Here is a 12,578-nt window from a genome sequence, read left to right as displayed (position 1 = left end):
CACTGGACTCTCTTTCTTGATCTGCTGTGTGTGCCTACTCAGCTTGGAGTGAGGTATGAAGTTTTTCTTAAGATGTTGGAGAGTGAAACATATTTATGTAGGGCTGTTAGAAAACAAAAACCTTCTTGCGTATTTAGCCAGTTGGGAAAGAGAAAAAGAACTTTGTACTCTTCTCAGAGTAATGAACTGGGAAACAAGCTGAAGGAGAGGAGGTACAAGTGCCAGGACTTGGAAGCTGACAGCAAGTCATGTGCTCTTGAGCAATTTATGGCCATGTGTGAAGCGTTTCTTGCCATATCCAGTACCAATCCCACAAAGGAGAGCTGAAACAGGAGGAACAAATAGATGCGATGGTCTGCTGAGTTTAGAAGGAAAAGCTCCAAATGACAGGATATAAAAATAAATTAATGTTGACCATTCAATGAAGTTTGATTTGTTGTTTCCAAGTGACTAATTCTTAAATATGAATTCCCATAGGGTACGCTTGCTGAGCGTATTAGAGCAGGAGGAGCAGGAATTCCAGCATTTTACACCAGTACTGGCTATGGGACGCTGGTGCAGGAAGGGGGAGCTCCTATCAAATACAACACAGATGGCACCATTGCTATTGCCAGCCAGCCAAGAGAGGTAAGATGTCAGTTGTTACTAGGAAGCCGCCGCCTTTGAAAACTGAGTTTCTTACATATTTCCAAGATAATCAGTAGTTTAAGCACCTCCTGTCCAAGTTTAACCTTGGTGTATTGGATTAGGATGTTGTCTGTGCTACCAGACACATTAGTTTTGCTCCCACTGCTTCCGTCCTCTGTGATGTGTTAGGCGTGTTTTTACAGCTTCACAGTGACTTAGTATCAAGAGCTGGTCCAGGTGAAAGCCTGCTGTGATGAGTTACTCTTCCCTTGACAGTTTTCTGACCAGATTCCCTACATATTCAAAGAAAATCTTATACCGTGTCACTGCAGTGCACAGTAAGGATTGAGAACAACATCCTGCTAGTGGGGCAGGTGCTTCTTAAATACTGTGGTATGAAGTAAGCAACCCTGCCGCTCTACATGAAGCTTTAGCACTAGCAGAGATGGACGTTTTCTTGTTAAATGGGGAAGAGCTCAGCTGACACAGGCTTCCAGAAAATACATTTGCCCAGTTGAAGGACAGTCTAGTCTGAGCATTTGAAGTTGCAAAGCAAGAAAAAAACGTGTGGCTTCCAAGTGAGAAACAAGGGGTTCATATTGAAAATAGATTCTTGGTGCCATAACTGTACTTCAGGAAATGGATGGGGCTAATGCTGTATGTTCCAAATAGGCTGCAAACTGCATTAAATTCTACCTCAAGAAAGTGTCTTGAGGGGGTAAAGGTAATTTCCCTCCTCATGGTTTTTTTTTTATTTTATATTTGGCTGTTTTCAGTTTCTATTTAATAACTTAGGGTTTTTTTCCCCTGCCTTAATTTTCTTACTGAATATGTCATTATGATGTTTTACTGTTTGAAGGAACATTTTGTTTATTAAATAGCTTATTTTTACAATATTTTTTTCTGCTTTTAACAATTGTGGGCTAGTCTTTCTTACTCTCTTCAGGCTTTTGGGAGGCTAATAACGTGACTAGCATAATTTGATCAAATCAATTTTGAATGCAACTGTCATTTTTAAAAGTTCAGATCTCCTCTTACAGGACCAAAAACCTGACTTATTTTGGCATACTTCCTCCACCTCACAGAAATTTTAACCAGCTCTCAAGTATTTGTGTATATACTAACCTTCTGCATCGTTAAGAGAAATGCTGTTTCATGTTTCTATGTAGAAACATGTTTCATCAGTTACATATTCTCACTTCAGGCACAATATCATTACAAACATTGATCATAAACGCAGACAAAACCAAATGAAATTCTACCCATCACATGTGATTGAGTACTCTGTCTCACTTTGTCCACTTAATTTTATATTTGGGGTGTCTGGTGATGGTCAGTGATTATGAGCTTAGTACTTCTGCTTTAGCACTTCAGTTTTTGGTTAGCTGGTAGATGTGCAGAAAAAAGCATGTCTAATTCCAGCAGATGGAGCAGCAGGAGTATGGATCTGTTTCTCACACAGTTTCACTAGACAGAGATACTACGATAAAACTGAGGTTTATAGCCTTTTTGTGCTTCTCTGTTATTATACAGCTGAGATACAGTTTTTTCAGATAAAACTTCATGTAGTGCCAGAAGAGGTCTAAACATAATAGTTTGTAAAATTAACGCCATAAACAAATGTTACACAGGAGATCTGTTTGAAGAAACCTACATCTCAAAAGTATACTTTTGTTTGTAGGTGCGAGAGTTTGATGGCCGTCACTTTATTCTGGAGAAGTCAATTACAGGAGATTTTGCTCTTGTGAAGGCATGGAAGGCTGATCGTGCAGGCAACATAATTTTCAGGTATGACTTGTTTACCCATGGGAAAAGATTCTTTAACATTTTAGATAATGAAAGAGAAGAAGAATCTTGTCTCCTGTGTGATGGCAAAATAATATTTCACTGATTTCATTTTCTTTCATATTGTCTTTCCCTCCTGTCAAATTATACTGCTTTAAAACCAAAATATAATTGCTTTTTCTAATGACTTTTGAGAATTCAAACATAGCTGTCAAATAAAGCATTGGTAGTTAAAAATGAGACTTAGCAGACCAGAGTCATTATGATGACTCTGGAGAAACGTAGTGACATTCTTTTAATTTCCATTTTCATGTTAGTTTGGGTCTTTTTTCTTGTGCAACTGAAGGCTGACCCAAGAAGCTCAAGTTTATGTATGTCAGAAGAGTCAGTTTCCTGGCCAGTCAGTGATGGAAAAACTTGATTCTGCCCCCAGAAAACTGTATGTAGAGTCAAAATGATCTCGGTGATACAGGGGGAAGCATCATATGAATTTAAACATCTTTTGTAGTGAAAAGTTTGGGTGTTGCACCAGTGATAACATCATTTATCTGATGTTATCACTAGTTTTGACTTGTTGATTTATTAAGTTGCTGTATTTATGCCCTGGTTTGTCCTGAACTGAAGCAGGAGAGGTTTACTTATGTTTAATGCCTGGTTTTTATTTGTTTCTGATTGAAAACTGAACTTTCTTGTGTGTGTGCACATGAACTTCTTCTTTCCTTAGGGTCTGGGACATGGAATACAGGAAAGTCTTCCCCCTTGGGCTTGTCTTTGTTTGATCTTGAACCTTTGTTTGATCTTGAGTCTGTGCTTTTACCCCTGATACTGACACTTATCTCTCAAAAATTCTTTCATTCTTCACAGAAACAAACTGGCTGCATCTGTCCCCCACCCCCTCCTCCTTTCTTTATGTTTCGTTGGTCTCTTTTTATGCCTTTTCCTCTTCCCTCCTGCTCCTTTCAGAAGTCTTCGTATGTCTCCAAGTTCACACAATACAGCTGATACCAGATACTACTTCCTCCTGGAGTAGGGTCCTGAAAATCTTGATTCCTTCTTTCAAGTAACTAATCAAAGATGGGAACATCATCATCCAGTGACTTATTCCATGCTGAGTATTGCTAGCTTAAAAGAATTTGCTCATAATAAGCAGTGACCCATTCTGATTTTGGATGAGACACATTGCCTGATGGCCTAGAACAGAGAAGTATATCTCAGATCCTGCAGGAGACAACAAAGGAGTAAATTGTAATAGATAATAATGTAACAGCAATATTTCTGTGATCTGCAGGATGAAAAGGAAAATGTGTTTTTGACGTCATGCCACATAATGACTGTATATTCACTGCCAATGGGACTCTTACATACTTTTTTTATTGTGTGACTTCTGTTTTTGTTTGCTGAGGTATACCTAGATAGACGTAGGCTCTGTTTACTCAAATCTGCTACCACTTTCACAAAAGTATGGGACTATTTCTAGAATGACATGGTGCATTCTTTAGAAATAAGACCTTTGATCTTGTAGAAGACTGCTGCTTCTACAACAACTTTACTAGCACAAAAAACCCTAAATTGAATAAGCTTTTATAAGTAGTCAGAATCAAGCCCATTAACTCTTCATAATTTGACATTGAAATGTTTTATTGTAATTTTTTTCCCCTATGTAAAAATAATTTCACATCAGTTTCTTTTACTGACAGGCCAGCCACTAATATCTTGAGAAAATCTTTGGCTCAGAAAAGTGGTCACATCTGCCTTCCCCATCTGTTTCCAGATTTTGTAATTCTGTTTTTCTTCTCATTTTCTACTCTACATAGTTTAAGGTGGCAACTTACTGCTAGCTAGAAGAATAGAAATTCGGGTCTTTTTTTTTTGAATGGTTTACTCTTTACACTTTATGGTTTACATCCCTTTGTGTTTACACACAGAGGAGACCCATGTACAAAAGATATTGTCCCTTCTGTAGCCCCCGTGGGAGACTTCACAGCTGCTGCATACGGCCAGTAAAACAGGATTTTCCTAAGATATGTGTCTTTGGGTTTAGCTTTGGTTCTGTAGGTCGCTGCAGATTTCTCTAGAAATCCTGTTAAAACTGCACGGTAGTCTCAGGAGTTGGCCGTTTCAATTCGCTACCTCCCGCGAAGCCACGAGGGGGCAGCAGCATCCCAAAGTTCAGCATAGCTATGTCATTAGGCATGATCATCACGCAGAAGGGTGAAGAAAGGAAGAGAAGGTGTTGGAAAATAAGGATGTTCAGGGGGAAAAAAAAAAGTTTATGTGGAAAGGGGACAGAGGGAAGGAGGCTTTGGCTTGTTCCGAGCCCTAGTTTCATGATTTTGATGAAAATTTTTCAAGAATTCTACATTTTGAAAGAGAAAAAAAAATGAGATGCCATCAGTGGAACCCCACTAAAAATATTTTTTCTTTAATATTCTGAAAAATACATAGAGGTGTTGACACAGCTCATTTGTTCTTCCTTGTGCCTTCTAGAATCTTGGTGCAGATCCCAGCACAATTATACATGTCATGTGTTACTTTTATTCCCTAGAAGTTCTTTTTCCTTATTACAGAAATAGTGTGTGGGAATACTTCGGATGAATGCCAGAGTTTTGCAGTGACTGCCAAAACTGGCATAGCTTTTTCAATCAGAAGAGTTGGATTAACTTTACTACTGTGAAAAGTGCTATCCCAAATCTTAATCTGAACCATGAAGGTATATGTGGGATTTTAGAGGTTGTTAGGCCTTGTGCTGCCCCCCCGTGGACATTAATTTCATTCTTCCTGCAGTGAAATAATAGGAAGGAACATTGTACAAAACCCAGATTGCTGCTGCTCCTGGGTCTAGTAAATGAAGTTATCAGTAACATACCCAATTCCAATCAGAGAAAGAGCTGATTGAAAGTCAAAAGAGCTGTAATAAATATTTTCTAATGTCACAAAATATGGTTTAATTTCATATGTATCTTGCACAAGTCCATAACACTTTTTTCTCCTTTCTGTTTCTTTATTAGTCCTCTAGCTATTTGTCGAAAAGAGTTGTGATGTTTATATTACAGATATACTTGTAGTAGCTTATCTCTGAAAAGTCTTTCCTCATACTATTACAGCTTACATTATTTATTCATTTTATATTCTTTTGCAGGAAAACTGCAAGAAACTTCAACCAGCCAATGTGCAAAGCTGCCAAGACAACTGTGGTAGAGGTAGGAAACTGAAACATAGTAAACCCTATACACCTATAGTCAACATACCCCTTGTTTTTGCATGGTATTCTGAGGACAGAGATCTCATTTTCTTGACTCTTTGGGGGATTTCATATCACAGACAATGGTATAAGCTGTATCCTTGGATTGCCTACTCCTAACACTATGCTCTGTTTTCGTAATTAGTTGACCATGGTTCCTCAGTTTATTATTGCTCATCTGATCCTGGCCAGGATTTCGTGTTCACTGTGATCTGCCTTTGAAAGAGAAACAGAGCAACAACCTTCAAATTTGTTAAACAACATGCGGATGAAAGAAGAAACAATAGTCTTAGGCTGTGCTTGAGAAGATTAACATAATACCTTATTCAGAAGTTCCTGTTCTTTTTCCTTGTTGTCTAAACCAATAATGTTTAAAACATTGGACCAGCCTTCACGGGAAATATATTGGTGACCGAAGAGTTGCTAAGGCATAGCAATACCTAAAGGATAGAATGCTCTATTCTCTTTTTCATCTCTGTTAAGTTTTTTACATGCCTAATGAAAGCCATTTAAGGTTTGACAGCAAGATCAAGAAAAACTTCAGTTCTATTTGTAGTAAATTCTAAATGGAAGAGGCTTGTATTTCTTCAGGAGTTCTATTTTGATTTTGTTTGGGTGTTGGGTTTTGTTGTGTTTTGGGTTTTTTATAAAATCTTACATGGAAAACATTTGTTATATAAACATCTCTGGATAATACATTTGGGAACTTCAGTTATTTCTTTATGTTTAAAGAACTATGGCAAAAAGTATCATAGAATTTGTCTCATGATTTACAGTGACAATTGCTAGCGGTACATGAATTTTCAGTTAGTTTTCAAGAGAGGTTTAAGATATTTTTCCATGTAAAAATGAAATAATTTTCCATCATTCCGTTTCCTTCTAGACAGTTGCCCTTCATACTTTGCTCAGTCTGGCATTTAGAGAATTTAAGTAGATCAAAGCCTTCCACCTACATTCCATTTCATTCTCTCTGTCTGCTCTTCTATCCACATGTGATAGGGTAGAATTTTCTTGTCAGTGAGCAACAATTATGAGACATCCTTCTTGCTGTATTTCCACTTAGCAATCTTAAGCAGATATACTGTGAACAGTGTCCACCCTGAATCTTGTTGCACTTTCAATACCACTGAAAAACTGGCAGCTGTCTTGCAAGATGGTACATTAATGTTACTTCACAACTCTATTTTTTATGGAGAAAATAATGGGTGAGGAGGCATAATCAGAGATTTAGGACTAATACATATTTTGAACCAAATGCAGTGCCTTATTTGCTTAACTTTTAAGTGGCTTTCTTCAAAAGTGGTATTCAGAATGTTGTGTTTGGATTTAAGAGTTCAAAACCAGGGAATTGGAAGGACAGACCTCGTTATGGCATTTAGCACTTTCTCAGGACAGAGCATTGTCAGCTTGCAGCTGCTTAGGGCTAATCACTAGGGAACTGAGGTTGCTGAACAGAGTTTTGCCTGACTCCTTAGTTAACATTGTTCAAGGTTGAAGTGGGAAATATTCAGTACCTTTTACTGGGAGAAGAAAAAAGTTTGTGTAGGGTAGTAATTCAGATACTCTCTTGGCAGAGGGATTTCTGGATTCTGGTTCCTGTTCCCAGCTCTGTTTCTTTTTAACACCCACTGACCATTTAGCTTAATTTAAGCAGAGAGTCCTGTAAGTAGAGATTTGAAGTCATCCATGCTACTTTCCATCAAACTAGCTACAGGTCAGGCTTGTCTTCAGAGTCATGTATTGATTAATTGGGCTTTGCAGGACTGTAGTTGCTCTGTCTGGCATTCCCACCCTGATTTTGATAGTGGAGCTTTCTACCTGTTACGCAACCAGACTTACACTGTCAACATTTGCTTGTCTAGCATAAAGAAACAAGCTATGTGGCTTAGAAAAATTAGAAGCATATCCCTCTAATATTTGATTCTGATTTTTGAGTTGCTGAAATTTTTCCTTTAAAATGAGTGCTATAAATACAAAGAAAAAGGGAACTGTTTTGGTTTGATGTTTTTTTGTTTCATTGGTTGGTTTGGGTTTTTTGGGTTTTTTTTTGCCTCGTGGCTGCTCTGATAGGTTATTTATTTCTCTTTTCTTGCTTGTTTGTATACATCAAGTTTTATCTAGTCCTTTAGAAACAATATCTTTTTCAGAAACAAAACTTCATTTGTTAAACTAAGTTAGAAGAATGGGTGCTAGGCTGTTCACTTATGTCACTATTAAGCCAGTAAGTATATTCAATCAGAGTATAATTTGAATTTTGGATGATAGGTTTAATCAGAAAGTTATCCTGCCTTGATGCAAATAAAACAAGAGGTGGAAAAAACGTCCTTCTGTTTGTGCTTATTCCAGTGGTTAATCATTCTCACTGGTATAAATATGTCTTCTTACTGTAATTAGTTTGGCTTCAGGTTCCATTTAATGCTTTTACTCTCTTTTGCTAGATTAAAAAACTTTCTGAAGCTGGCATTTCCTTCCCACTGAGTGACTTCTCAGTGCTGTTAATATGATGAACAGATTGAGGTCTTATGGATTCTAACCATAAAATATTTTCTTCTGCTCTCTTATCCTTTTTATGTCCATCTCCTTCTCGCTGTGTTTTTTCTGAAACTGCAAATGTGACCAATTGGTGTGTCTTCAGCATTGTAACACTGCTGCCACTAATGTCACCTGAAAAATAGAGTTACTCTTCGGTCCTGCTGCTTCCTTGTTTGCATACCTGCACTCTTTGCTGATCATTATATAGGGGCTCCTATGGCGTTGCTTACATCTTGTTGATCTGTTTCCAGCATTCTTCAGGAATTGTAATCAGTGTTTTCTGACATACATTCTGTAAATATAGCAAATATTTCTTCATCACAGATGTCTAACTTTGTGTTTTGTTATAAAAAAAAGAATAGACCAAGTTTACCTGTATGTCTGGTTATTGTCACTTCCTTCTTAGGGTTTATTATTTCACCAGTCTTTCTCTCAATTAATTTTAGTTTCTGATAATTGATAAAAATATGGAATGGCACTTGTCATAGTAAATCCATACCAAGGGAAGAATAAACTACTGGAAATCCAGTCTCAAGGTATCTGTGAATTTGGTGGAAGTGGGACTTCCCTAGGAATCAATTACATTTATTAACTTGTCCATCTAAGTCAACCCGAGGACCTGTGAAATCTTCTGACATGCTTAAACAGTAAAAGACACCTTTTTCTTCAATATATTAGAGCTGCTGGTCTCTTAAACTAAAGTGATTGTGGCATTTTGCACTGTCGTAGGTGACGTAGGTGAAGAAAATTTTTGTTGCAATTCAGACGTGGGAGAACCTGTCAGCATTTCTTGTAGGTACAGAGGGTAAGAGTAGAGACCAAAACAACCCCACCTCACAAACCCACAGACTAACAGCTATTGCTTTCTTACGAACTATCCCGTGTTGTAAGGAGCTTCTCACCCTTCTAAAGGAGGAGGAAATCAGGCTGTACCATCACCAGCTATGTCCATGGCAAATACTGGAGAGTTATTGATTTTTATATTTCCCTAGAATTAATTTGAAATTAAAGTGTCTGACCCTCAGCCTTCTTTATTTTGACTATGCAAATGGTCAGAAGTAGCTGTCCAGTACCCTTTTTGGGGTCGGAGTGAAATGCAAGAGGTGTTTGCTGACCTGAACTAATATTTTGAAATGCTACATGCATTTCTTTTGTTTAAGCAATAGGGAATAGGACTTGCTAACATTCAAGATAATAAGGTTATATGCTGGGGCACAGAAGATCCAGCTGTGGCTGAGGCCAGTCGAATTTCTACTTCAATTTAGAGACGACTAGTATTAAAGGCCAAAAAGAAGTTTTCAACTGAAATTCATGATTTCTGTTATTTGGAAGGTAACCTTTGCAGAGAAAAAGGTTAAATAAACCAGTATGTGCAGCATTAGTTAGTTTGGTTTCATCTATATGTAGGCAAAATTATGAAGGGTTTTATTTGGTTTTTTTAGTTGCACAGTGGTGCACTTAAAAAGTTCTCTGTGCACCTGCTTCTCGCTTCATCTTGCAGGACTTGAAAGAGCTAGGTATGCAAAGCTGTAGCTTTGTCTAGCCCTCACACACTCAGCCTAAGGCTTTCAGTTGATTTTCCGATCTATAAACACTTTCCTTCTCCTGATGTAGAAAGACAGGAAAGTTGGGAAATCAGTGGTGACAAGTTATATATGAGCCACCAGCCCTTGAAAAAGTGCAAAGGAAGGGCTTGGTACGTGAAGAAACTTGAGGGCTTGTGTGGCCTTATGTATGTGGTAACATTTCCAATGCTCTCTGCTGAATGAAGGAGGCATCTGCTGAATTCAGCAGCCAGCACTGCTGTCAGGCCCCACAGCAGATCTGTTGAATGTTGTGATGGGAAATGAAATGTGTAGCACCTCAGAGTTATAGGGAGGCCTCCTGGATGTGTGCCTAAACTGCTAGAGCAAGGGCTGTGATATTAGGATCTCCCTAATATGTGCCTGTTCTGTAGAGGCACCTGTGAGCAGAGCCCCACTGGGAAGGACAGTTTTGATGATAATGCCTCTTTTATGGAAAAAACTGGGGCAACCCAAAGCCACAGGAAAAACCATGGTGTCACCTTGCCATGTGTGGGCCTCATGACAGCACAGGAGAGGTGAAGAGTGATAGAGACTTCGGCTTGATCTCTGTCATGGAGGAGTACATAAAACGTTCATAACAGCCCCAAACATCCCTCAGCTGTTGTCTGCTTTCTTGCCCTTGATCTTCTTTGCAGTGAGACCTACTGAATACTTGTTGTTAGTGAAGTGGTTTGAGATCTCAGCCAATACCATGATGTGTTTGATAGTGGTAATAGTCAACATGTTTAGAAATATTTATTGACTGACTGTTTGAATATCCAGTTTGAATAATTTTCTTGTTCAGATTGCAGAGGATGGCTAAATATATCTCCCTGTGTAAACAGCATTTCCACCTCAAATAATATTACGGGAGGTAAAAAGAGAGTGTACTTTCTCATAAAAATGCATTAAATAAAAATCATTAAACCCGGCATTTTATCTCTGGTTGCCTAGTGACAACACAGCCACGTCAGTGAATGCCATTATCTCAGGTACAATGAACTGCGCCACACTAAGGGACAGAAGTAGACTGGAATAAGCTATTTGTATCCTCTTATCTGTGCTAAATCATGGCATTGTGTTTTATTGAGGAAACTAGAAAATGAATGGCCTTTTTTGGTGTCTATTCTATTAAGTGCTTCAACAATGGCAAAACTTTCCTCAGATGCATAGCTCTATTCTGAGAAATTCTTCAAAGTTTTTACATAGAGACAGTTTACTGTAAAAAACCTGTAAGTACTATCTTAAAGTGGAAAAAAGACTCTAAAAGAATCTTTTTCCTTGCCTAGATGCCCCAGCCAAAGAACTTGAAATTGAACCCCAATAAAGGAAGTGGTTCTGGATTTGGGATAGGCACAGACTTTGCATTAGGATGTTTTTCTGGGAAACCACAGATCAAGATTTGAGGCCAAGAAGGATACAGAGTGTTTTGTTTGAGAATCTTGTTTGGCACAGAATGGATACGGAGCTGTTTAATCCTGTCACCTTACTAGAAGCATTTGGTACAAGTGACAGTAAAATTATAGTTGCCATAATACACTAGTATAATATATGCAAAAGTTATCTTATATATATAAATACATATTATTAACACAAGTATGGAAGTCTTTGCACCTTAAACATCTAGGTGGTTAGTCACGTCTTTTGACTGCATGATTGAATTTACATGACTAAGTTTTGGCTAAATCCTGAATCAGAAATGCTTGTGGATCTGAATTTAGATAATCAAATTATAGAGTATAGACATTACAACATCCTTTACTAAAGGAACCTTAGATAAAAGATTTGAGTGAACACGTGTTGAGAGTAACTGTGAACTGCAAGCTCATTATCCTTAGAAAGCATAGAAAGGAAAGTGGCAAAATATTTCTTAGGAAAAATGATTTAGTGAGCTCAAAGACTTCGTAGAAGAAGGCTTCTGAGGGATGTAGCTAAGCAGAAATGAAATTTGAGAAAGACTATGTTTAGAGCTTGAGAATAAACTTTTCCAGCATGGAGAAAATGTTGGAAGAGCAGTGGGAGTTTGACCTTGATCACAATCATTGCAATCTCAACCACAGAAAAGAAAAATGACAGAAAATGAGATTGAGATCAGATGTCTGAGGCTAAGCATTACAAAACCCAGACAAAAAAAAAAAAAAACCAAAAAAAAAAACCAGGCACAAAGGAGCAAACTCAGAAATCTCCAGCAAAATAAAGTAGACTTGAAAGCAGCAAGAAACCTTTCTAAGGCTATATACATAGTGGGCTGGGAGACCAAGGATATTGGTACATCACTGCTCCATGAGGAGAGTAAAATTACAAATACTGAGTACAAAGAAGGCTGAAGTGTTTAATACGTTTTCTGCTTCACTATTCAACAACATTAAGAAGCAGTTTGGTAGCTGTTGTGGCTCCAGTCATAGAAGGTTACAGAATGAGTCAGAGAAGGGTTGGAATTGAAATTCAGGGCCTGCTAGCACTGATTTGGAAAAGCAGATCCTAGAAACTGTTGCACACCATTGCCACAGTAATTTCAGTTTTCCAAAAAGGATCCCACCCCCAGACTTGAATGCTCTTTTGTAGTTTTTATTTCACTTCATTGCTTTTGATTCCTTGCTTCTGCATGTTCATATGTTTATTACAAGATGGAACAGAAAAACAAAATAGTTTTACAGCTGTTGTGCAGTCCATCTTAAGATGATTTGAGAAGCACTTTCATAGGCTGGGCTAAAACGGAGTTCTTTTTACATTTAGTTAACATGCTTCTGACTTTCTTTTGTAGTTAATTTAGGTATGTGGTCTTGTTTTATTTCGGTTTGTGGTTTTTTTGTTTTTTTTATTTGTTT

General features: G+C 37.8%; 1 protein-coding gene across 1 annotated transcript in view; it reads left to right on the top strand.

The window, feature by feature from the left end:
• OXCT1 (3-oxoacid CoA transferase 1) overlaps window positions 1-12,578 on the top strand; it is a gene marked incomplete at its 3' end in the record, with an annotated part of 65,309 nt that overhangs the window by 18,621 nt on the left and 34,110 nt on the right. Inside the window, exons 6-8 of the mRNA XM_010011969.1 lie at window positions 478-627; window positions 2,309-2,415; window positions 5,552-5,612. Coding sequence (XP_010010271.1) covers window positions 478-627; window positions 2,309-2,415; window positions 5,552-5,612 — 318 coding nt within the window. The remainder of the gene's footprint in view (window positions 1-477; window positions 628-2,308; window positions 2,416-5,551; window positions 5,613-12,578) is intronic.

The sequence above is a fragment of the Nestor notabilis genome, unplaced genomic scaffold (genome assembly GCF_000696875.1).
Source record: "Nestor notabilis isolate BGI_N333 unplaced genomic scaffold, ASM69687v1 scaffold4513, whole genome shotgun sequence".
Classification (NCBI taxonomy): Eukaryota; Metazoa; Chordata; class Aves; order Psittaciformes; family Psittacidae; genus Nestor; species Nestor notabilis.
The sequence above is the reverse complement of the archived record's forward strand: the minus strand, read 5'-3'. Positions and strand labels throughout refer to the sequence as shown.